General features: G+C 45.8%; 1 protein-coding gene across 1 annotated transcript in view; it reads left to right on the top strand.

Annotated features, from left to right (window-relative positions):
- STK3 (serine/threonine kinase 3) overlaps positions 1–26,416 on the top strand; it is a 968,587-nt gene that overhangs the window by 327,012 nt on the left and 615,159 nt on the right. The window contains exon 6 of the mRNA XM_078686976.1: positions 739–906. Within this exon, the coding sequence (XP_078543102.1) occupies positions 739–906 (168 nt within the window). The remainder of the gene's footprint in view (positions 1–738; positions 907–26,416) is intronic.

Consider the following 26,416-nt stretch of genomic DNA (forward strand, 5'->3'; position numbering starts at 1 on the left):
TTTCTTTGTAGATTCTGGATTACTGTTCAATCCATATGTACGCTTGGGTCCAGGTCCGCTCGGCGCTAAACAGTTTGTTGTACTCTGTACATGAAGACACTGGTAGCCAGGTTGTAAGTTCTTAAAGTCTTCTTTATTAATCCATGTCAAGAAGTATCAAATAAGGACCAGCCATGTAACAGCTCTTAACCCAGCTCTCATATATCTCCTACGCCAGCCCCACCAGGAGCAGCCTGCCTAGCTGCTCAGCCCATCTCCAACTGTCACCACTCATCTACCCAGGCATTCCAATCATCACAGTCACACCAACATTCCGTCACCATCTCTCATTCTGGCTGAGCAGCTAGGAGGACCTAGGCTGATTCACTTATACATGTAAACCTTAGGATATAACACAGTTTGGTGGTTTTATGTCCTAAACACTACTTTATGCCACCATAAAGTTGTGCCAGGGTGCTCTGGTGACCATACACTGCTAATGTGAGTTCGGGCCCCATTATTGGCTACTCGTTAGTAATGCCTTAAAATAGTCTCTTAATGAAAACAGTCCTTTCCATGTAAAGTCATTTGTGACTTCATAGAGTACGTGGTTCAGTAGCTAACAGCATTTCCAAATAATCTGTCAATGAATGTTGTGACTCTTGAGTGTGATTTTTTTCCCCTCATGTTTAAATATTGCCCTGTCCTGCCGCATTGCCGCATTTATGGTTTATATTTTTGCACAAATTGTTTTGACAGGATACCATGGCCAAACGCAACACTGTGATAGGCACTCCATTTTGGATGGCTCCGGAAGTAATTCAAGAAATTGGTTATAACTGTGTGGCAGACCTGTGGTCCCTGGGGATCACATCCATCGAAATGGCGGAAGGCAAGCCCCCGTACGCCGACATACATCCGATGAGGGTAAGTCTGGTGAACGGATAAACCGGCGCTGTTCATGGGTGGTGCAGAGAAAAAAGGCGGCAGTGCACCATTCAACTGTACATGTTGTTGCTTGATTTGGGAGGATATGTGGTCTGAGTAGCTACGTTTTTTACCTTGAAACTATGACACCTGGGTTCTGATCCCCACTTTAATATTTGATTATAATAGTTTGCGATTCTGGGCAAATGACTGTTTCAGGGCCTCAAATGTTAGTTTTGTGTCACGCAAATATTTTCTTTTTAATTGTTCAGTTCATAATGGTATCACTTACATACCCCGTCCACCCATTCCTATTACTTCCAGGTTTGTGTTATGCAGTCTGGACTGGAACCCCCACAACACTCCATTCTGTGCTGCTGCTAACAGTGATCCATGTTGAGTTATGTTGTAAATTGACCCGCTGCTCATTGGAGCTAGTTCTTCCGGACATAGAGCGTCTACACACATTAAAATAAGTTAGACATTAATGATTTATTTTTGCCATTCTGTATGTAGTTGCTACTGGTGGCTGCTTCTCTCTAAACTGATTGGCTATGGAGTAAAGTTAATTTAGGCGGTTCAGGAGTGGAGTGCAGTTAGTACTGTAAAAGTTCTCTCTGGGAGTATGGGCACATCACAGTCTCCTCTTTCGGAGAAAAAAAAATATGTGCCCCCTTTTTTTTTGTTCTTATCTGTAGGGCATCGGTATTAAGTATTAAATATGGTAGCAGCGTTGTCTGTCAGCAAAGGTCTTGCCTGCCATCTACTGGCTCACTGTAGTAGAGGCAGCTTTTCTTCATGCTCGCATGCTTGTGGTCTCCGTCGATTACTATTATGCTGTAGTGTGATGCCTGAGTTATGGCCATGCCCTCAAACTTTGCTTCGATGTCATTGCGCTATGATTTGCTGCAGGGGAACAGAGTTGTATAAAAGATTTAACGTTTTTAAAAATAAATCTGGCAAGACATATTATAAAGTGCCGGCGGACTGATATTGGGATTCTGATATTTCCCCTAGGCTGAATGAAAAATACATCCTACTCACATCTGTTATGCAGGCCCTTTACTACTTTCTTTTCCATTACTATCTTATATGGAACAATGCACTCTCAGCAGTAAAATCAAATCAGGTTCACCTGCTGACCCGCTCAAACCTGACCAGTTCCAGAAATTTCAAGATCATCTCCTAACCTATGTGTTGCGAGCTGATTAACTTGTCGTTGGCGTTGTTACCCGCCTCATAGAAACATGCTAACCTATTTCCTCTGCTGAAAAAACCTACTTTGGATGTATCTAAACCAGAAAACTTTCGTCCCATTTCCCTTCTTCACTTTTTGGTTAAAACTATTGAATCCTACATCAATTCCATTTTAAACAAATTTGTGGAGTCCACTGAAATCTTGGACTCTTCTCAGAATGGTTTAAGACCTCTGTACAGTATCGAATCTGACCTACAGGCGGTTACTGAACATTTGCAGGGCTCCTTAGATGAAGGCCACACCTCTGCCCTGATCCTACTCAATTTAAGTGCCATTTTTGACACAGTATCGCATTAGATCCTGTTGCGATGCTTACAGGAGATAGGCTTTGGAGGTGCCGCCTTAGCCTGGTTCTTGTCAATTCTTTCACAGAGATCATTTCAGGTTGTTTCTTCCCCTCACCACTCTCAACTGAGAGTGCTTCAGGGATTGACTCTGAGCCCCACGCTATTTAGCATTTATATACAACCTCTTGCAAAAGATAGGAGGCTCTTATTAGTATCATGTGCTGATGATACTCAGCTTGTGATCTCATTTCCCAACAACTTTAACCAGAGCCTGCTGAAATTCCATGATGATATGGTGGCTATTGCGGACTGAATGTCGGCCAACTGTCTGCAGCTAAACGCTAACAAATCAGAGATTCTTCTTCTATGAAAAGTTACACATTTATGGGGCACTCATTGGTGGCCCGCTCCACTAGGGTCACCGCCTCTGCCTAAGAAGGCCGTAAAGAATCTGGGTGTCTGGGTAGATAGTGCATTGGCCTTTGAAGCGCAGACGAAATCAGTGGCAGGTGTCTGTTTCGGACTTCTATGAGGACTTAAGCCTTTGCTTGGGTTCTTTGACCCACAGACACGCTAGCTTATTATCCAGTCCACTATGCTCTCTAGACTGGACTATTGCAACTCTCTGTATCTGGGTGTTAATAAAGCAGGGATCAAACGACTTCAGAGGGCTCGAAATGCCGTGGTCCGAACTCTATTCGCACTTCCTAAATTCTGCTCAGTCTCTACATTTTTTCACAAACTTCACTGGCTTCTGGTGGATAAGAGAATTCACTTTAAGACACTGTGCATTGCACACAGAATCCTTACCTCCCAAGCGCCCCCTATTATATCCAACTTATTACTTCGTACATCCCATGCCTTGTGCTACGTTCCGCAGATCTTCACCTGGCATGTGTTCCTCAAGTCAGAAGAGCGTGGGTGGATTTTGTATTTCTGCAAGAGTAGACTGATTTACAAAGCTATTATTGGTCGTATGTCAGTCTTAAAGTATTCATCTCCTCACTTCTTCTATCTGCTTAAGTCCTTGCTGAATTGACATTGACGGATTTAATCTTGCAGGAAATCGTAAGTTATGTAAATAAACCTTACTGCTGATTCACAAACCGAGAAATATCCAAGGCACATGTCATTAAAATCGGATTTTCTTCAGTCAGCCATGTAGGTGTTACACCCCAAATGGATAACACATATACTCTGGGATTTTCAGTCTGCAGGCGCCGGGATTCCCCAGGATTTAGCAACAGAGAAAGGAGAGGATCAATCAATCAATCAATCACTCTAGGAATTTGTAGAGCGCACTACTCACCTGTGAGGGTCTCAAGGCGCTTGGAGGTGGGGGGGCATTGCTGCTACTGCTCGAACAGCCAGGTCTTGAGTAGCCTCCTGAAGGTTAGTAGCTCTTGGGTCTGCCGTAGGAGGATGGGGAGGGTGTTCAAGGTCTTGGCGGCGAGGTAGGAGAACGATCTGCCACCAGAGGTCACTCTTCGGATGCGGGGGGTGGTTGCGAGCGCGTGGTCAGAGGAGCTGGCGGTTCGGGGTGTAGAAGGTGAGTCGTCTGTTGAGGTATGCTTGTTCGGTGTCGCGGAGTGCCTTGTGTGCGTGGGTGAGGAGCTTGAAGGTGATTCTCTTGTTGATAGGCAGCCAGTGCAGGTCTCTCAGGTGGGGTGTAATGTGGCTGTGTCGAGGGATGTCGAGGATCAGGCGGGCCGAGGCGTTCTGTATGCGTTGCAGTCATTTCAGCAGTTTGGCCGGGGCTCCCGCGTAGAGGGCGTTTCCGTAGTCCAGCCTGCTGCTGACGAGGGCCTGGGTGACCGTTTTTCTTGTGTCGCTGGAGATCCCCCTGTAGATCTTGTGGAGCATGTGGATGGTGTTGAAGCAGGAGGATGAGATGGTGTTGACTAGCTTGGTCATGGAGAGTGTTGCGTTGAGGACGAACCCCAGGTTGCGTGCGCGGTCAGTGGGCGTTGGTGCTGCTCCCAGGGCAGTCGGCCACCAGGAGTCGTCCCAGGCTGAGAGGGTGGAGCCGAGGATGAGGACCTCAGTTTTGTCCTAGTTCAGCTTCAGAAGGCTGTTCTTCATCCATTCGGCGACGGCTTTCATTCCTTCGTGGAGGTTGGTCTTGGCGGTGAGGGGGTCCTTGGAGAGAGAGAGGATCAGCTGTGTGTCGTCGGCGTAGGAGATGATGTTGAGGTCGTGCAGTCTGGCGACGTGGGCGAGCGGGCCATGTAGATGTTGAACAATGTCGGGCTGAGGGTTGATCCTTGGGGTATGCCGCAGATGAACTTGGAGCCTTCGGAATGGAAAGGGGGGGAGGCGGACGCTCTGGGTTCTGCTGGTGAGGAAGGAGGTGGTCCATTCCAGAGCCTTGTTTCGGATCCCTGCGTTGTGGAGGCGTGTGCGTAGGGTGCGGTGGCAGACCGTGTCAAAGGCGGCTGATAGGTCTAAGAGGATGAGGACTGCGGTTTCACCGTTATCCAGCAGGGCCCTGATGTCATCGGTGGCGGCGATGAGGGCAGTTTTGGTGCTGTGGTTGCTGCGGAATCCGGACTGGGATGGGTCCAAGATGTTGCTCTTCTCGAGGTAGCGGGTCATCTGCTTGTTGTCGTTTTTCTCGATGACCTTTGCCGGGAGCAGGGCCGGAAGGTTTTAAAGTCCCTTGGATCTGTCTTGGGTTTCTTGAGCAAGGCGTTGATCTCGGCGTGCTTCCATCTCTCCGGGAAGGTCGCAATCTCGAAGGAGATATTGATGGCCTTGCGGAGATGGGGTGCGATGGTGGAGCTGGCTTTGTTGAAGATGTGGTGTGATTAGGTACAAATGGGGTAGCCCTGTGTCCCTCAGAACCTGGGTAAGTTTAAATTAAACAACAAGTGGTTCTGTCAAATAACCCACGTTGACAGTTTTTGTATTTTGTTTACTCTAATTAAGTAATTCTGATAAAAAACAGTATAAAGCAATTTTTCTCTCTTTCTTCATTTATAAAGTGATAAGTATTCTATTCCACAGGCGTTGTGTAGAGGTTGCGCCAAGTATTTCAAATGCACTATAAGCAACTTTAACAAACGTACTTTCTACCCGACAGAACCACTTGTTGTTTAATTGAAGATGTGGTGTGGGCATGGGTCTGACCGAGAGCCGGAGTGGATGGTGTTCATGAGTTTGGTGGTGTAGTTGTTGTTGATGTTAGTCCAGGTGAGCAAGTGGTCGTTGTGGGTAGTGGTCGTGGGGTCTGAGGTGTCGTTGGCTATTGTGGTGGTCTGGTTGTCGAAGCGGTCGTGGATGTCTGTGATCTTGCGATGGAAGAAGGTGGCCAGGGAGTTGCTCAGGTCTTGCGATGGTGGGATGTCGTTGGTGTTGGAGCTGGGGTTGGAGAGTTCCTTCACGATGTTATGGCGGCCGCTCCGACCCTGTAGCAACAGAGAAAGGAGAACATTAGTGAAGTTTTCCAGAAATGCATTGTGATTTGAGGCCAATTAACAAGAGCACGCAAGTTAATACTTATGCACTTCTACGCCACTTACTCATACATTACTTTGTGAATGGAGACACCATTGTGTGTTCGCCCACTAGGCGGTAGACAACAGGGGCACTTGCAAAAGTCTGCAGTGTACTGTATACTTTTATGGGTAGACGCAAGGCAACTTTCGTGTGAGGTGCTGTAAAGCATCAGTAACTTACAATATGTGTGTAGCAGTGAATTTCCTGTGTCTGGGAAGTGTTTGTTGAGGACGGAAGAAGCAAGTCCATTTAGTGAATTTCTAAAATTACATTTATTCATTATTCACACAACTATAGGAAGTTATGGCAGAGGCCGGTCGCATGAGTAGGCACAAGTCCGTTTTCATTCACATGGTGAAGACAATATGTCTGAAGAAGGGTACAATAGTATGCACAAGTCTGTTTTCATTCACACAGTGAGGAAAATATCTCTGAAGAAGGGTACAGTAGTAGGCACAAGTCCGTTTTCATTCACACCGTGAAGACGTTATGGTTGAGGCGGTTACATGAGTAGTTAGAAATCAGTCTTAATTGTGAAGACGTTTTCTACATTCATCCTAGATGTTACTAAACATTTAGGCATGCATTGCCTATGTGACAACAGTAAAGTTTGTGTTGTAGTCAAATGTCACAACTTAGTAACAGAAAACTTTGTGAGTTGGGAAAGGAATGTCATGTTTTTTAATGTAAAAATATATTTCACTGATCGGGTAGGGTGCTGATGACCGTCATGGGCAGTATTTAATTATACAAAACATAGTGGTTAACAATGGTACTGCTGCATATGATCAATTATCTATTCTTGTACAGTCTAAAAGCAGACCAACATGTATATATGATTGCCCCCCAGATAAACTCTGCACAAAACACGCTGTCTTCACCTGTGGAAATTGAAAAATGTTATCCAGACAGCCCAAGTACATTGGGACTCATAGCCACAAGAGTCTTAATGCGTCAATCTGTTACAGATTCCATTACAGAGGCCTTCTGTAAAGTAGTTAAATGTTGCAGTGGGTGGAAAATCCCTCAATCCTGGTGGCTAGCAGCCATATGGAAACCGGGATAACGTTTTGTAGTTGCTACCCACAGGGTCACCATCATGATCCTGTGCCTAGCCCATACCAACCCCCAGGTCTTTAAGTGGGATCAATAACTAGAGGGGAGTGGGAGGCTCTCAAAGGGGCGTGGCCTATGTAATTACAGGTGTGGCTTAAAAGCACCCAAGCTGAAAACCTGTGCCTAGCAAACTGTGCCATCTGACTGTTATGTTGCTGTTTCTGTCGTTGTAATATATATCTGGATGCAATAAGTAACATTATACCTACAACAAGCCAGGACTATTGGCATTGTCAATTTTTGTTAGTTGCATAAGATAAATAAACAACAACTATGGCTTCGTTTTTTATAATATTAAAAATGCTTCAGTTCTGAAATGATGATAACTCTATGAAAGACCTACAAGGAGTCTCTTCAAAGTTACATCAACGGCATTGAAGGGCAGGACTGCTTCAGACGTAAGATTTTTTTTCACCTGTAGTGAGAGGGCAGAAATGGAGAGCCTGATAGGGACCCGTCTCAGCACCTGCTTTTTAGAACTGCCAGTTTTGAGCACCGGCAGGACCCGGCTCACTTAAAGCCCTGCCAACACCTGGCTTCCTTTTTTTTTTTTAAACAATCTTTATTGCAGATTTTTATTAACTTTACATTTGGCCCAGCCCCCCACCCACCTCCCCCCTGGAGACCAAGAGGTAATTATACAATCAAACATAAGAGGATACAGATCACAACTCAGTAATTTTCTAAGATGAGGAAATATGTACAGATATAGAAAAAAGAAAGGAAAAAGAAAAGAGAGGAGTACATAAACATGAAAGGAGAGAGGAAGAAGATCTCATAGAATCTCAACATATTCCTGTTTCTAATATCTCCCATTATTCTCTCTAATCATTCTCTTCAATCCAGTCAAGTAGGGGACCCCAGATCTTCATTCCTCTTCTACGAGTATTATACCCTTTGTTTCTATAGATGGCAACTTCAAGACTACAGGTCGCCAACAGTCTGGCCCTCCATTGTATATATGACAGAGGTATTGGATCAAGCCAGGCTGATGCCACACACAAACTAAGCACCCCCATTGCGACAAAAATTAACCCCTGTAATTGTTTTGGCCTTTCGTTGTTTGATACCCCCAACATGATTTCTGATGTTGTGATGTTTACCTCATAATGCGCTATCTCTGTGAGAAAGCTTGATATTTTAGCGATTAGATTAGTTAGCGAGTCACAAGAGGCAAACATGTGAATGATATCTGCCGCGGGGAGTGAGCAACGTGGACAGGTTGTGCCTTTCCCAGTTCCCCACTTAGCTAATTTAGATGGGGTATAATACAATGAAAAATAGGTCTTATAATATTGTGCTTGAAGCCTTATGGACATAAGGCAGGAAAGTGACATTTCATATGAATATGCCAAACTTTGGTTAGATAATCCAAGTTTGGTCTGCCATGCCATTATATGTTTATTCATATCATCTGGTAACAATACATTCATAGCCCCATAAATCTCACCAATTTTTAAGGGTATTTGCCTATGTAAGTTTCTTATGAAAGAACCTGTTTGAAATTTGATCCGGCCACCCCCTTTCTTCAAAAGAAAATCTCTCACTTGGAGATATTTAAAAAAATCTCTATTAGGAATATTGAATTCTAACTTTAATTCGGCAAATGATTTAAATCCATTAGACGTAAAAAAACAACCAAGTTGGGTGATCCCCAGATCATTCCATTTCTTTATATAATTGTCGTGGAAAATTTCAGGAAGATCTGAGTTCTGATTCACGGGAGTGTAATAGGAATAGCGACCTAGTCCTAATAGCTTTTTAACATTCCCCCAGACTTTGATAACATTATTAATAGTCTTACATTTGACTTTTTAAAATACCCGTCATTAACATGTCGCCATAGACATCCAGCGGCCCCTTCTCCCAGAATAAGTTCTTGTGGTGTTGATATATTACCGCTTCCTCGGTTACCAGTTATAAGACTCAAGCTATACCTTAATACTGTGGCCCAGTAGTATAACTTGAAGTTGGGAAGAGCCCAACCTCCACATTCTCTTGTGTTAGTGAGCCACCTCAATGCCCTGCGTGGTCGATTATATTCCCAGACAAATCTAGAAAACAATGTATCTATATTTTTAAACACCTGTGGGGAAAATTCTAAACAAATAGCCTGAAAAAATACAGAAACTTAGGTAAAAACAGCATCTTGACTACGTTAGTTCGACCACCAATAGTTAGATGGAGATTATTCAGTCTGGTCAGCTCTTTCTTGGTCCGTTGTATAAGTGGATCTATATTGATGCTGACAATGAACTCTATAGCAGCACAGATACTGACCCCCAGATATGTTGCCTTTTCAGTTACTCTAGAATCATTCATCATGATCTTACTATTCAACACGATCTGTGTCTTACTAGCATTCAGTTTGTACCCAGAGGCTTCACCAAAGAGTAGTGCTTCTGTTTCTATCACACTTATGGCATTTATAGGGTCCCCTGTAACAATGGCGATGTCATCAGCATATCCTAAGCATTTTGTATCCATATTATGTACTAGGATGGGAGGAATAAGTGCATTATTTTCCAACCTCCGGATAAATGTATCTATATAAATAGCAAATAAAAGGGGTGAGCAAGGGCATCCTTGTCTAGTCCCCCTAGTAATAATGACATTTTCTGACAGAGTCCCGTTAATCAAGACGCTGGCTCTGGGGTTTACATACAGCTGTTTAATAGCAATTATACATTTTTCACCAATACCGCAGTTTGCCATTGCCGCCCACAGGAACTTCCAGGAGACCCTATCAAACGCCTTCTCCGCATCTAGCAAGATGAGCGCCATAGGGTCTCCTGTAGTTCCCGTGTAGTCAAAGAGAGAAATAACTCTTTGTACATGGTCAATAGTAGACCTTCCTGGCACAAACCCGTGTTGCCTCTCAGAGACTATTTTATGAATCAAGGGTGCCAGCCGTGATGCTAATATTTTAGAATAAATTTTGGAATCCCCGTTTATCAGGGTAATTGGTCGATAAGATCCCATTTCCTGTTGGTTTTTATTTTTTTTCAGAAAAACTACTATTTTGGCTAATGACCATGACCTCGGTGGGTTCCCCCCTTGCCCGATGGATTTAAAGAGTTCTGATACAATCCCCCTGATTTGTGGCGCAAATTTTACATAAAACTCTGTGGGTATTTCGTCCAGGCCCGTTGCCTTACCATTAGGCATAGAATTAATTGATAATAGAATTTCTTCCCACTGTATGGGACCATCTAGTATATCTCGGTCATCTGTATCCAACTGATCTTTGATAATTAAACCCAGATATAAATCGGGTTTGCGACCCACATTATCAGTTTCATGATATAAATTCTGATAGAACTTCTGGAAAGCTGTTCTAATATCAGAAGGTTCTACTCTCAGGCCAGCTACTGGATCAATGATTTCTTTTATTAAAGTGCTTGACGATTCTTCCCTGGTTCGGACAGCTAATTGGTGACCTACACTTTCGCTTAGCTCATACGTTTTCTCTTTTTGAGAGTTTGCCCTCGCAATCGCCTTTTCGATTAAAATGTCTGAAATATAGTTCTTTGCGATTGCTACCCTGCTTACAGCGGAATCTACTTCCCTGCCTTCATGTACTGCTTTAATCAGATCCTCCTCCGCATTACATAGATTCTGTTCAAGAGCTGTCATTTTTAACCTCCTTTCCTTATTAAGCTGAAGAGAAAAGCGCATGGTTTCGCCCCTAATACAGGCTTTCAGAGTATCCCACACTACATCCACTGTTGCAGACCCTATATTTTCAGACAGGAAAACCGGGATCCATTTTCTCATATGTTGACAATATCCTTCATTATACAAAAGTGCCTTTTCAAACGTCCATGTGTTTAGTGAAGGTTTATCTATGTCATACATAAGGCTGAGTACTAGTGGATTATGATCCGAAAGGATTCTTGGCAGTTTTTTCTATTTGGCACCCTGATTTCAATGCGTTAGACATAAGCATATAATCTAACCTTACGTGTTTTGAATGCGGGTGAGAAAAATAGGTGTACCCAGGATCCCCTGGATGTTTTGCTATCCATCCGTCGACTAAACCGTGCAACCCACACCTATCTTTTAATGCTTGAAAATTATTATTATTATTATTATTTTTTTTTCTTCACAACACCTGGCTTCCAGTAATTTCTATAGCAGTGCTCTTCCACAGATGGGAGCTTTTGTTAAATCAGTTTGTTTATCTATGACTGTTTACTTGGAAAGGCTCGGAGGTTAGATCAGTGGAGAAGAAGGTCCATAATACAAGGAAATAAGGGAATGCCTTTGACAGCGATGATTGATTGTTTGCCTCAGTGTATTTGTTATGCATACACAACCTCTTGCCTCTTGCACATAATGCATATTACTGAAGCATCAGCTAGTGACAGCACTTTTTTGGGTGATTGAGGCTCACAACCCAAGTCTGTGCTCGGTGAACGAGAGACTCTGTTTTGTTGTTAACATGGGCCCTGATATTTTCTGTTTATATTTTAGGCATGACTTTAATATTGTTATTGATTGAAGGCTAATTGACCAAATAGACTAAGTTGGCTATAGGTCAGCGGCGGTTCCTCCGCAATAGCAGAGGAGCGTAGCTGCACCTGCCAGCAGCCATAAGAATGAAAAATAAAATGATAATAAACCCTTTTTTATTATAGTTTTATTTTTGCTCTCGGAGCCAAGGCTTCGGGCCAGGAGGATGACAGGCTGGTGGAGGGGTGGTTGCGCTGCTATTCAGTCCACATGACTGTCTGGCCAGCCATCTCAGGACGGCCAAACAGTCATGCACACTGAAGCTCTTTCCAACCCGAGCTGTGTTGCCGGGTTGAAGAGAGCAGGCAAAGGCTCCCAGTCTAACTGGGAGTGCAAATCATCGCCACTCAGGCCAATCCTGACGCTGCTTTCAGCAGCATAAAAACGGCGTCAGGATTGGCCATGGTTGTTAGAAAGTAGGATTTACTTTTTATGGTTACCCCCACTTTTTGCTTCATTTGATGCTGTTTTTAACTAGTCTGACTGGGATCCTGCTAATCAGGACCCCAGTTTATCTGCTTTCTCCCTAAATTGGTTTGTTCAGTACTTGGGTACATCCCAGATTGGATACTGGGGTACCCTTGTCAGTCCCTAGTATATGGTACCCATGTACCCAGGGCATAGGTACCCCTGAGGTCTCCCGTGGGCTGCATCATGTCTTATACCACCCATGAGAGACCATTCAAAATGGAACTACAGGCCTGCCATTGCAGCCTGTGTAAGTTGGTGCATGCACCACTTACTAAATATATAGGTTTACTATATCTAAGGGTCACTGCACCTAAAACCTATAAGTCATCCCATAGCAGGCCTTTGCAATCCTGAAGGCAGGGTGCTTGGTTTTAAGTGAGAGTGTGCCCCTGCATGAGCAGGACACCCCTGCAGCCTACGGAGTCCATTCTCCCAGGTTGTCAGTAAAGCAGCCATATTTTATATAGAGGGATACCGTGTAATTACGCAATTACCATCTCGAAAACGGCTGAAACGATGTTTGGTATCGAACATGTTGGAATCATACCCCCACATCCTAAACGGTGTGGGAGGTATGATTCCTAGCACTTGAAGAGCCGTCCGGTAGGCTCTCAGTGTTCCCGGTGCCAACCTTCTAGTCCTGGACAGCACAAAATCGTTGCTGCCTACCAGAGACACATTTCTACCCTCTTGCGGCTGAGGCAAGCTCAAGCAGAGGAAGGCTGAACAATAAGTATCTTGTCACAGGGAGGTGAGACCACCTCACAGACAGGATTTAGTGTATGGGGACCGGGTGGGTGCGCTTGTCAGTGCTTGAAAGTCTGCATGAGGGGCACGTTTGGTGTCCCTGTGCATAGTCCATTTCAAACTAGTTCTGGAAGCCTTTGGCTCGTGCTCTGGCAAGAAACTGGACAAAGGACATAGGAGGAACCTTCACCGTGTCCAAACCCTCCGCTGGGATGGTCCCCTGAATCTTCCCAACCCTTTCCCTAGGGTACTTAAGGGCTTACCTGGGTGTAGGTGCCTAGATTCATCATGGGATAAGTTTCAGATCAGACACCACTGCATTTCTTCCGTCTGGGCACTCTGGACTTCGTATGAGCCTGACTTAGTCTCCCTTCCAGTCTGCTGTATCTTCTGTGCCTGTGCATCATACAGGAACCTCCAAGGCCTGTGAAGCATCAAAGACAACCAAAGTAATCTCACTTGGAGTGAAGGAGTCACTCCCCTGCATGCGCAGGCACCTCAGCACTGCTGACTGGTCTGCTAATCCCAAGCTCCTGCAGACTCCGAAGGGTTCAACAACACAGGTGGTGGTTACCTACGTCTCCAGAGGCCCGAGCTGTCCTCTCACTGAGTTTGAGGCCAGAATCCCTCATGGGGGCTGCGTTAACCGAACCCCTGTTCACCGCATACTTTTGCAAGTTCAAATGCTTGTTGGCAACTTTGCGACAAGTACATTGCCCCAACCTCCGGCAACTTCTTCCACCAAGATCTTCAGCCACATCGCCTTATTGGCACCGTGGCCTGCTCCTTTGGTGAGCTGCTCGAGGTCCTCTCACAACTCCTGTGACTCCGGTCTGTGGGTCCATTTGAGGGTCACCTTTGTTTCTCCTGGACTCCCCCGATTGCTTGGGGCCTGCCCTGACTCCCCTGCCTTTGGTGAGTCTTCTGGTCCTTGCTGTTTTCGACGCTGCTCCTTCTTTGATTCCTGCGTGGCCTACCTTTGCCAAGACTTTTTGATGCTCCTTCAAGACAGCTACCCCTGAGCACTCGGCATCCTTCGTGGGACCGCTTGCATCCGGTGCCTGGTCTTCCTCAGCGTCGCCTGGTCTTCACAGCTGCAGAGTCCAGGTCCTCGTCATCCATCCTGAAGCACCCGACATCGGAGGGCAGTCGCCTTCTAAGTCTCCTGATCACCCCTGAGTGACATAAACTCTGTCCACTCTGCTTTCAGGCACTCCTCTTCAAGTATCCACATTTGAATTCCCAGGGGCACTTTCTCCTCTTCCAGCAGTGACACTTTCCTGAAGTCCTCCATTGGGTTTGACAGTGGTTTCCGACACCACTTCACACGTATGCACCTGGCTTCCCTGGTGTGGGTAATGTGGGTACCAGGATATCCACGGGTGTGGTGGGTTTCCAACCTTCGGTCTTCCACGCGGTTCCTTCAGGGTCCAATTGGAAGGGTCCTTAATCTTTAAAAATCCAAACGCGACTTGCACATAGAATTGTACGGAGCACGCAGTTGTGTTCCCACACTGCACAAGCCCTCCGTGGGGTCACTATCTACTTACCTTGGGTGGTCTGTGGGTCCCAAGCAATTCTATGTTCTCTCAACACTGTCTTGACTCCAGTTGTGGTTTTTATACCACTTTCTTGGTATATGGTTTGGGCACCGATTCGGGCCACTGTGTATTTCTTGCTATTTACTGTGTTTCTTTGCTAAAGTATTGTGTGCATTGTGTGTATCTCCGTGTTGGAGATACTTGACATTCTAGAGAGTATTATATAATAAATACATACTTTTATAAATACTTGGTGTGGTTCTTTTCACTTAATCTATACTATACGATTGCCTTCTGGTACAACAAGCTGCTTTACACTCCTTCTGGACTAAGCCTGAAGGCTGCCCTCCACAGCTACCACGTAGAGCGCTTTCTAAGGTTGTCTAAGACCTCTTAAATCACCAAAAGGGTTGTCTGGACTGGTGCATTGTGCTCACTTATATTATTAGACATCATATACCAGGCCACCCTCTCATAATAGTGGACTCTGGTAGCCTGTTCCTGCAGTGGAGAGAAGCGGAATGTGACAGGTACCTTTAAAAAAAAAAAAAGCATTTATTTTATTTGTCTCGTCATCCGTGGGTCCATCCCCAACCCCCAGCCCACCACTCTATCAACACACCAGCCGCTATTGCTTTATGTGTCAATAGTTGAGTAAAATTGTGTTAAACTCAGCTCATAAAATAGGTGCTAAATTAATATCAAATAGAGGAACGGTTGGTGATGTATCTCTACAATTCATGGGCTGCCAGGCAGCTTTGATACCTGAAGCTCTGGATACAATATGAGTGTAATGTACAATATTTTAAAATCTGTCTTCAAAGTGATAAAAAAAACTCATGCTTTGGGATGTAGTGATCCTGGAGAGAGGCATCATGTTATTTATCTACTTGTACGATGGACTGCTACAGAGATATTATCCTATAACTATTGAGCAAATTTCTCATTTCTACTGCAAATGCGTCTCGCCCGAAATTATTCACTATAGGGGATATTCCATTTTTGTGGTCTAGGGTGGAAATTCTTTGCATGGAGTGCGTTATTTACAGATGTTTGTTTCCTATATAAGCAGGTTGTTATATTTCCATCGTCAATATCTAATTTGATATCTAAAAAACACTTTCACTACTCAGGCTGTAGATACTTTTCAGATTCAAATAATTCCTGTTCAGTTTCTCAGTACAATTCTCCAGGCGACCTGTCTCTCCCTTCCAGATGAAGAACAGGTGGTCTATAAATCTTGTATGTGTGTGTCTGTCTGTCTGTGTCTGTGTCTCTAATCACCCTCTGGTAAACCAAAACAAATAACCCTTACTGCCCCATTATCACTCGCCCATCTCTTACATCTAAAACACTTTACTACCTCCTTTACTCCATCCATTTCAAAACTCTAAAATCAGTTTACTCATACCTATCCTTTAAACCTAATACATATTTACCTCCACTTACTCCCTGCTCACCCCTGAACCTTAAAAACCCTTTTCCCATCCTTTAGTTTTACCCATCTCTTCAACCCATCCAACCCTTGCCCACCTCTGAACCCTTTACTCCTATCCATCCCTTAAATCCAATAAACACTTGCTACCACTTACACATACCCACCCATCAACCCCAAATACAATTTACTACCCATTAACTCTAAATACTCTGACATGTGATTTTAAATATATTTTCATATATCTACTTGTATACACACACATATGTATATAATGCGTCATCATTTTGTTTCCTTCTTCACTTCAGTCCATTCCACCCACACTCCACTTAATCTATTCCTGTTCCTCCCCACACTTTACCTGCCCGGTTGGTATGTCCCACTGTATGGTATTTAGAATGTTAGTCAGACAAAGTCCTGTGAGGTGAGCATGAAGACATTAGAGGTTCGATCTTGACATGTATTCATTAAATTATTTGCTTGACTACTTACCTTTCTCTGTGAACGTGATTTCTTCATAATGCCATAAAATGTAACTTCCCTGCGTGGTAAAGTACCAGCTTGTAAAGGTACCTTTAAATAGGCTGCGTGGTTCTTACCTGAGTGGTAAAAACTACATGGCAATGGTGAAGCATGGTAAATGATGGGTGTTAAAGGTGGCATACCATCCAAATCTCACCAGCCTTTCCCTACTATAATATTGATATAGTATTTTTTATCTGTATCCGTCTGGATCCTGATCTCATGGCCATCTCTCTTCTATATATTTACAGTCTTGGATACAATCATCTCCCACTGATATCATTTATTCCTCCCTAAGTGATTGAAAGGTGTTCTTGATGCTGGTCGTCAGTGTTTATTGCATGTTTCATGAGTGTTGATGATAAGACACTAAATTCCAGTGGCGATTCTTCCAGGATGTTTGCCATCAAATCTTTATAATTGAGGAGGGCGTGTTTGTTGTGTAAATATTTGACATGGTGCGTATGTGCCAGGTCGAATTCCACTGTCGGATCTGCATATTTATTTATTTATAGAATTTTGTATAGCACAAACTCGACCTGAGGGTATCCGAGCGCTTTACATAGATGGCAAAATAGCTATAACGTGCACAAAGTATATGGTGAACAGTAGCAGTTGTGTGAGTTACATATGGGGTGAATACATAGCCACAGTATGCACAGGAACTACACGGTGAGCAGTAGCAGTTGCACAAGCTACATATGGAGTAAGTGCAGTTATATGGGGTAAGCTCAGATACATGGTAATAGAGTATATTGGACGTATATGGAGGACAGCAGGAAATGTGGTCTGTATAGTTCTGAGGTGGTTAAAGTAGGGTGTGTGGACTTATTAAAAGTGTATGCGACCTTGTATACAGCAGGTGTACGATCAACAGTAGCAGTTGCACGAGTTACATGTAGCAAAAGAGCATAAAGGCTCAAATACCTAGACACGTTGTAAACTAAGGAGTATACTGTAAACAATAGTTGTGCGAGTTGCATATGGAGTAAATGCAGTTGCATTGGGTAAGCTCAGATACATAGCAGCAGAATATGTAAGAAGAGTATGGAGGACAGTAGGAAATGTGAGCCGTGTAGTTCTGAGGTAGTTACAGTAGGGTGTGACGACTTAGGAAACAATGCATGCAACAGAGTACACAAGAGGTGTATGATAGATAGTAGCAGTTGCATGGATTATATTTGGAGTAGGCATAGAGTGAGAGCAACAAAGCATATAGGTATAGACTAAAATATAGGCATATAATAACATTGTAGTCCAGTGTTGGCGTAAGATGAGCAGTCGAGCGCATGGGCTTGGAATGACCATGTAGTCCCAAACAAAAACTGTCCCTTGGTCAGCAAATATCGGGGACAGTGCTTGGGCGACAGCAAGATTCAGTCGGCACCAGGGACCAGTCAAGCGACCCAAGGGAGAGTCGGCGTCACCAGGGTGAGTAAAGTAAGCCACGGGAGGATTAGGAGCAGGGGGACCCCGGCAGGCTCACCTTGTGTTGATGATTACACTTTTCTCAGTCTGAAACTGATGGACACCAGAGGTTCACATTTTCCCTCCCTCGATCCAACAAGGTGTGCACCTGTAGGAGGGTGGCAGACATCTGCTTCTGTAGCTGGCCTGGGTTCAATTTCTGGGCTGCAGACAGGGGTGGGGGAGGGTTTATGCGGGCTCACCTCTAGTTTTTCTTTAACTCATTTGATCATGGTCAGGCTCACCTTGCATTCGAGGTGAAGTGGCAGTCAAGACCCAGTTCACTCGGACATTATTAGTAAATTGCTCCAAAAGTCTACTGTGCTTGTGAAAGGAGGATTAATGCTTCTCGTGAGAGTTGCAGCAAAATCACCCAAAAACTGTTCGAGTAGTTCCTTGACTTCCACATTATGGAGGACTCTATGAGCCTCCAAAGGAGAATTGAGGTTCTTATTAGTCAACAATAAGAGAACAAAATGTAAGACCGAAAAAAAGCTAAGTCCTCCAGCTGACAGATACAATCGAAGGAAGATGTCTGTGGTCCAGTGTATTGTCATGCAACTTGGAAAGTGGTATAACTGTGACCTTCCTTCCTTCTCACGCTCTTAGGCACATATGGCTAAGGCAACATCATTGGATTTTCAAAGTCCTACTCTAATTCACCTCATGGGTAAAACAGTCACATGGGCATGGCTAATCTCCGTATGCTGTATTCATTGGGTGGGAGTTCCAGAGTTGATGCTTAATTTTATCAGTGTTTAAAAAGAACTTTGCTGACCTAGACAGTGCTTGGAGTAAGCTGCCAGTCTAAAGGTGGTTTTCCTATTCAGAAATTATTCTTGTGTAAAACGTTTAATGGCTGTGCTAACTTTTTTACTCAGCTATTCGAGTCCCACTCACTTTCTCTCTCTTTTTCCTTTAACGTTTATCCACCTGATGACACGTTAAAAGAAACCAATTGTGAAGTTGAGTGGGCAGATGCTGAGCAGCCAATCCTCTTGGCATTGAGGATGCGATTGTGGGGTATTGCCTGATTCACAGAGAAAGTTGTGAATATTCACTCACAGATCTCTGAACATGCTCTTGTGCATATGTACAACTTTAAGAAATTCATAAAAGTTTGCTGAAGTATGCCTTGAAATATGCACAGTTTTTCAGGTGTACTTCCTAAACTTTTGTGATTTCAATTTTCTCACAATAAAATAAAGAGGTGTTTATTTTCATATGAAAAAATCTGCTGATCAAGTGCAAACTGTTTTTTTCCTAAAGGGAAAATATTTCGGTGGAAAAACAAAACTCACAAACACCAATTTTTGGGGAGTCGGTTCCATGCCGACTTTTCCACCCATAAAAGGATTTATTCCCTGTGTTGACAATAGTAAATATATGACCCTGTTCAAGACGATAATGAGACAAAAATAGTTAATAAACATATAGATATTTCCAAACTGGAACACCCCACTTTCCACCCACAGCAATGGATTTACTCACTTGTGGTTCTCCGTATGAGTAAATAGTTGTTTGAGTGACCGACCAACTTTTGTGAAAAAAGGAAAAGCCTTTTTGCACTCATAAAATGGATTATTTGTGTGTGTAATCTTACACACACACATATTTTTGTGACTCTGGCACGGTGTGTTTAGCAAATGCTCCAACCTGATTCTTATTGTTAAATTTGTAAGGTGTGTCATCTCTCATTTGGGGATTTTTGACTGTCTTGAGCAAAAATTCCAAGTGAGAATAAGATTTTTTTGGTCTCACAGCAGAGTCAGTTGTAAATGTGGTTGGTATTCTAACTGTTATTTTTTATTTATTTATTTTTTTTTTTTCCAAAAACCTTTATTTGAGCAAGCATAGAAAAATACAAGAATGGGCCTACAACCTCACGGGCTGGCCGCTAATAATAAGGCACAAGGCATGAATTAGAAATGTACTCCCGTGGTCAGGCACAAATCAAGTACCAAGCATTACTCCCAACATATCACAGAGCATATTGAATTTTTATTTTATACAAAAAGAAAAACAAACACTAAAAAGGCGAATGCACAGTAATCAAGGTCAGCCCAGAGAACGGAGGGGATGGTCTACAATCAGGAGAACATGCCAAGAGCCCTGAGGCTCTAACAAGGTCGGGGGGGGGGGGGAGCAGCGGGGAGAATCGGAAATTCACAAAACAGTATGAAAAGGTTCCGGGAACGCTCGCCTAGGGAGATAGGACAACATCAGTAGTGCCTACAAGGGGAGGGGTACAGATATCCCCACGATATTCATTCCACTGGCCCCAAATCTTCGTCCACGCCCTGGGTCTGCCCCTGGCCACATATACAGTCTTCTCACGAAACATGGACCAGTCCATGTTGTCCTCCCATTTCGAGACCTCAGGGGGCCTGGATGCGCCCCAGAGTTGCGCAATGTCCCGTTTCGCAATCATGTAACCCAAGGTAGCCCATCTGGTCTGGGCTACAGAATAGTCAGTGGGCTCCCACACATTCAACAGACACCGTCGTGGCTCCGGCCGCAGGGCAACACCAGTCACAGCAGTCATCACCTCAAGCACAGCAGTCCAATAAACCGCCACAACCGGGCACTCCCTAAGCATGTGTAAAAAAGTGGCACTCGACCCACAACCACGCTTACATAACCCATCCAGGGAAAAGCCCATCGTCACCAGACGCGGACCAGTGACGTACACTCGATGAAGGATTTTAAGTTGAACCAAACGGAGACGGGCAGGAATGGCTACCTCCTTGGGAGAGGAGAGTGCCGATTGCCAATCCTCGTCGTCCAGTTCCAACCCATCGCCGACCCAAACCTCCCGAAGTCGGACCAACAAGTCCGCCCGATGATTGATCAGCTTCTTATAGATCAGGGAAATAGTGCTATCAGGCAGGTGGCCATCAAGGACACGATCTTCGAGGGGGGAAGACTCGGGCAGGGCCTCGTCAGGGGTCAAGACTGAGGCGAGGGCGTGTCGGACCTGCAGATAACGAAAAAATTCCCTACCATTCAAACCGTATTCCGCCTGGAGGGCCTGGAACGACTTCACACTACCTTTCGAACATACATCACCCACCTTACATATTCCAATCATATCCCAGCGGTCAAAGCCCTTAGTAGACCAGAGACACCCCAAACGTTCCGAGGCATAAAGCGGCGTCGCCAGTGTCATTCGACCCTCCCATCCCAAACTCACATTCGCGGCTCGCCACACAGTCACTGCAATCCTGGACGGGCCCACAAGATGGCGCCCGGCTGATCGAGAATAAAGCACTCTATTAAAGTCCCCACCCGGCAGCTGGAGTCTATCCATCTCGAATGCAGGATTTCGATCCGGTGAAAACATCACATGATTAATAGCAGACAACTGGGAAGCCCAATAATATCGCCTGATATCGGGGAGCGCCATTCCCCCGTCGTACCAAGGGATGGTGAGCTTCGCGAGGGCAATACGTGGACGCCCGTCCCAAATCAGTTGCCTTTGAAGACTCTCGATCTCTCGGAAATAGGTCTTGGGGATATCGTCATAGGAATTCTGGAGCGCGTAGAGGAACCGCAGCAAGGACATCATTTTAAACAGAGCCGCCCTGCCCAGAGGAGACAAAGGAAGCTTACGCCAACGGGCCACGTCCAATCGCAATCTAAGCAACGGGGGGAGAAGATTCCGCTCAAATCGGAGCGAGGGGTCCAGCGTAATGAAAATCCCTAAATATTTGAAGCCAGACTGGACCACCTGGATAGGAAGTCTGCTCGGCAATGGGGGTAAAACACCCGAAAGAACATACACGCAGGACTTGGCCCAGTTAATAACGAGGCCTGAGTTGGCACCAAATGAAGTGAGAACATCAAATAAAACAGTCAGAGATTTACGCGGGGAGGTGAGATATAAAAGAATGTCGTCCGCATAAAGCGAGACGCGGTCCTCAAAGTCCGGTGACCAGCGAATCCCCTTAAGCGAAGGCTCCCACCGAAGCCAGGCAGCTAATGGTTCCAAGGCGAGTGCAAAAAGCAACGGAGACAAGGGGCAGCCCTGACGGGTACCCCTGCCAAGGGTGAAAGGGGTCGAAACTCTACCATTTACCACTACTTGCGCCAGAGGTTCAGCATATAATAACTTGATCCAACCAATAAACTCAGGCCCAAAACCAAATTTCTCAAGAGCCGCCCAAAGATAAGGCCATTCCACAGTGTCAAAAGCCATTGAGGCATCCAACGATGCCAAAATGGCCGGCTCCGTCAGAAGCCCCGCCCTCGCAATCGCACTGTGGAGACGACGTAGGTTAAGAGCCGTGTTGCGATGCGGGATAAATCCGGATTGATCTGGATGGACCAAGCCACCAATGACCGACAGGAGGCGGGACGCCAGGAGTTTCGCCAATACCTTGGGCTCAACATTCAGCAGGGATATGGGCCTGTAGGATGAACAAAGATCCCGCGGTTTACCATCCTTAGGGATGACAACTATCGTGGCCAGTCGCTGATCATATGGGAGAATACCCCGTTCCCGGGACTCCAGAAACATGGCGCGAAGATATGGCGCCACTCTGTCGGGACGCAACTTGTACAGTTCAATTGGCAATCCGTTCGGGCCCAACGCTTTGCCCGAACGGAGTGAACGGATGGCAGTAGCTATCTCATCAACAGTAAAGGGGGAATCCAACGCTACACGATCCAAGTCGGAGACACTGGGCAGAGCTATATCACGCAATAGAAGGCGAGAGTCAGCCACATCCCTCACAGACACAGGGGTATAAACCACACGGAAGTACTCAGCAAAACAGTCAACTATTCCAATCGGGTCCGTCACACTCTCACCACTCAAAGACTGAATCACGGGCACCACACGATTAGCTCTCTCCTTCTTATCCAGCCATGCCAGCAATTTACCCGCTTTGTCCCCCACATCATACAAACGACCCTGTTGCTCCCGAAACATCACTTTAGCAGCATCCGTGACCATAGATTTATAGGCAAATTGTTTCAGACCCAGGGCGTGGAGTTTCGCAGACGTGACACCAGATTCCAAAGCATCCTCCAATGCAGAAATCTCCCCCTCAAGGTCCACCACCTCCCTATTCCTCGCCCTCTTAGCTTCAACAATAAGGGAGAGGGCCTGCCCACGAATCACCGTCTTAAAGGCCTCCCACAGGGACACAGCTGAGGAAACCGACCCCTCGTTATCCAGAAAATATGCGTCCAAAGACTGAAGCAAAAGGCTGCGGGTCTCGGGGGAGGTAAGGTACCACGGATTGATGGGAGCCACCCGGCCCACTGTCTCCACTCCAACCTCAAAACGGAGCCAGAGCGGAGAGTGGTCAGAAATACCCCTGGGTAGGTGTACAATCTCACGCACCGCTGGCGACTGAGCCGCAGGCATCAGAAAATAATCCAGCCTAGACAGACTCCCATGGGCCCCAGAATGAAAGGTGTATTGAAGCTGAGTAGGATGCAAAAGCCTCCAGCAATCCACCAGGCCAAAGGTATCCAAAAACCCACCCAACCACTGTTGGGCCGCAGGAGTATCTCTAGGGGGGTGGCGATCGTGGAGACCGGAGAACACCGAATTAAAATCACCAGCCAGAAAGAGAGTACTATCAGGGAGGTCCAACAACACACGGCCCAAATCGGAAAAGGTAGAAGTCTGCAAGCCGGGGGGCACGTAAACAGTAAAGAGGGAGAGGGCACGACCCTCATAGCGACCCACAAGGACAGAATATCGCCCTCGATCATCCTGAATCACATCGTCAATAGCTAGGGAAAGGGAAGCCCGAACAAGGATACCCACACCCCTAGAACCCGAGGTGAACCCTGAATGTGCTACGAGGCGATAGCCCCACCTATTCATCGCATGACAAACATTGCCTACCAAATGAGTCTCCTGCAGGAAAACAATATCAGGAGATAAACGTCGTATACATCTCAACACCACACTCCGTTTGATACGATCACCCAGACCGTTGACGTTCCACGAAACAAATCTCAACCCGCTACCCCCCATCCCACCCAGCAAAGCCAAAACCCCCCACCAATGAGCCGGACACAAGAAACATCTTCAAATACAGGATAAAGTCGCCTTGAAAACAGAACACACAAACAACGAACTTCCCAACCGCCCACCCCCCAAATAACAACAAAACACCCCCCACCCTGCACCCCTGCAAAAAGCTAAAAAGCCACCCCAACCTGCAGTGTGCCTGTCGCCCAAGAACCCCTATTCTACACAAAGACCCCGGAGGAGGAAAGGCTCCGTCCCACCCGCCACCCCGATCAAGACCAATAACGAGAAAAAAAACCCATATGTCAAATCACATAAGCAGTAGAGGAACGGAGGCATACACTCCTGGAAAGAGTTATTCAAAACAAGGCACCAGGCAAAGACGAAATGTTCAGTTCTCTACACCACCTTCAGCACCGCCCGGGTGGGCATCGGACTCAGTCTCAGGAGGTTGGCCAGGCAAGGAGTCCAGCCAGTCACTCACAGCATCCGGCCGATCAAAGAAAAAAGTTCGGTCATTATACTCAATCCGCAGCCTGGTCGGAAAAAGCATAGCGTAGCGCATCCCCATGTCCCTAAGACGCTTCTTAGCACCACGAAATCCCATCCGCTGCTTCTGGACCTGTTGGGAAAAGTCCGGATAAAAGTTCACCGTGGCATTCTCAAAGGCCACCGGGCCCTTCACCCGTGAGGCCTGCAGGATAGCGTCCCGATCCCTATAGTGGAAAAGTTTTGCGACAATAGGTCTCGGCGGGGCACCTGGCTTACCCTGGCCCCCCGGAACACGATGTGCACGCTCCACTGCGAAAAATTTACTAAGGCCAGATGGAGAAAGGTGGTTTAGGATCAGGTCTTCAACCAGGAGATCAACCGAGTGGGGTTCCGGATTCTCCGGAACACCAACCACGCGAACAGTACAGCGGCGTGCCCTGTTCTCAAAATCGTCCAAGCGCCGGGTCATGAAATCGTTCACCCTACGGAGATTGCCAATCTCCGTCTGTATCTCAGAGACGTCCGCCGTGAGGCTGGATGATTTGATGTCCAATGACTTCACCTTTTCGTTCGTTTTTGAGAGATCGGCTCGAATTAAGTTCACATCGATGGCCACGGTGTCAATTTTGTGGGCCAAGGTTTCATATTGTTGGCCTATCGACTCCCTCATGCCAGAAATGGCGCCCATGATGTCCTGCAAGGAAGGCTCCGTCGATGCATCCACGACGTGGTCAGACGCACTGGGACCGGGCAGGGCAGCTCCGGGGGACCCCTTAGAGTGGGTATAACGGTCCATGACGTTAGATTGGACCGGACCCCCGCGCAGAGGTGTCTTCGTCTTCCGCGTCTCCCGGTCCCCTCTGCCCGCCATTTTGGAGATGCGTCACAAGGAGATTCACCAGGGTCAACGGACCGGGCAACAGAAAAGGAGGCCTCGGGACCAAAGGACCGCAACAAGGGTACCACTAGGATAGGGACAGCCAAATAGGAGAATAGTCCAGCCAAAGGCCCGACAGCCGACTCGTGTCCTGGACCCAGCTCTGGCCCGATCCTCTCGCCGATGTCCCAGTCAGAGGCAGAATCGAAACCGAAACTTAAGAAGGGGACCCACAAGTCCAATCCCCCTGCCGTTGTTGTTCAACTCCAAGACGGCCACTGAACCTCACCCAGTCCCGGGCGCACCTCAAGGGCGGAGCCCAAAAGTTCGAATCACCGTAACTCAGGCACCCGGTGTCAAAATAAATTTCTGAAAGGTCCAGGTAGATCAGCCCAATGTCCTCTATACGAATCCTCGTGAAAAATCAGGATTTATGCAGGATATTATGCCGGGAGCGGCGGGGGTCCGGGGAGCGCTGTGCTCACGCGGCCATCTCGGATGCCCGCCAAGCTCCTCCTCATTCTAACTGTTATTAACCTGTAATTAACTGTCACTCTCCTTTGGTTTAATTCTCCACAGATTTAAGCACATCTATTTCTGTACTAACACACGTTGGATCTGGTCGGTAGCAACAAGTGGGTTCCTTTCTGGGAGATTTTAGTAACCGCTGTGCAGCATTTTATTTCTAACCAAAGTAAAGATGTTCCACTGACAAAATAACTGGGGGTTTGTGTTTTTTGTAACAAGCATTCCCTTGGCCATTTCTGTTTTGAATGGGTTTTCGAGGGTTTAGGCAATGAATTACAGCAAAAGATAACATGTCATTTTTGTTATCAGATAAATTAGTAAAGTGCTCGACATTTTTTCAGTTACTGGACACATTTTAATAACCCTGTTATCTGATGTTTCCGTTTTGAGTTGTCTTGTTGCTGTCAGCTGCTCTGCGAAATAACCTGTTGCGAAAGAGCAATCTCTTTTGTCAGATTACTTGCATGTGAACTGAGTCGGTACTAATAAGGCACACGAGACCGAGAGCAGCTTTAGGGCATCTTCCCAGTAGACGCAAGAACAGGTCCCTGGTTACATTCTGCTTACCTTTCATACCCCTTTCCTTTGCAAAAATAAGGAAACTATCACCATATGCACGAGGTCTTCTGTTGAGCCTCATCACGTCTCACTTGCCTTCTGCTGAAGCATCTCCCACGGCTGTGTAAGATTCTTTCTGTTCATGGATTAAGACCAGATCGGCAAGATCCCCTGTCAACCAAAATCAAACACATTCGGCATAAAAC

This window comes from Lissotriton helveticus, chromosome 4_1 (genome assembly GCF_964261635.1).
Source record: "Lissotriton helveticus chromosome 4_1, aLisHel1.1, whole genome shotgun sequence".
NCBI lineage: Eukaryota > Metazoa > Chordata > Amphibia > Caudata > Salamandridae > Lissotriton > Lissotriton helveticus.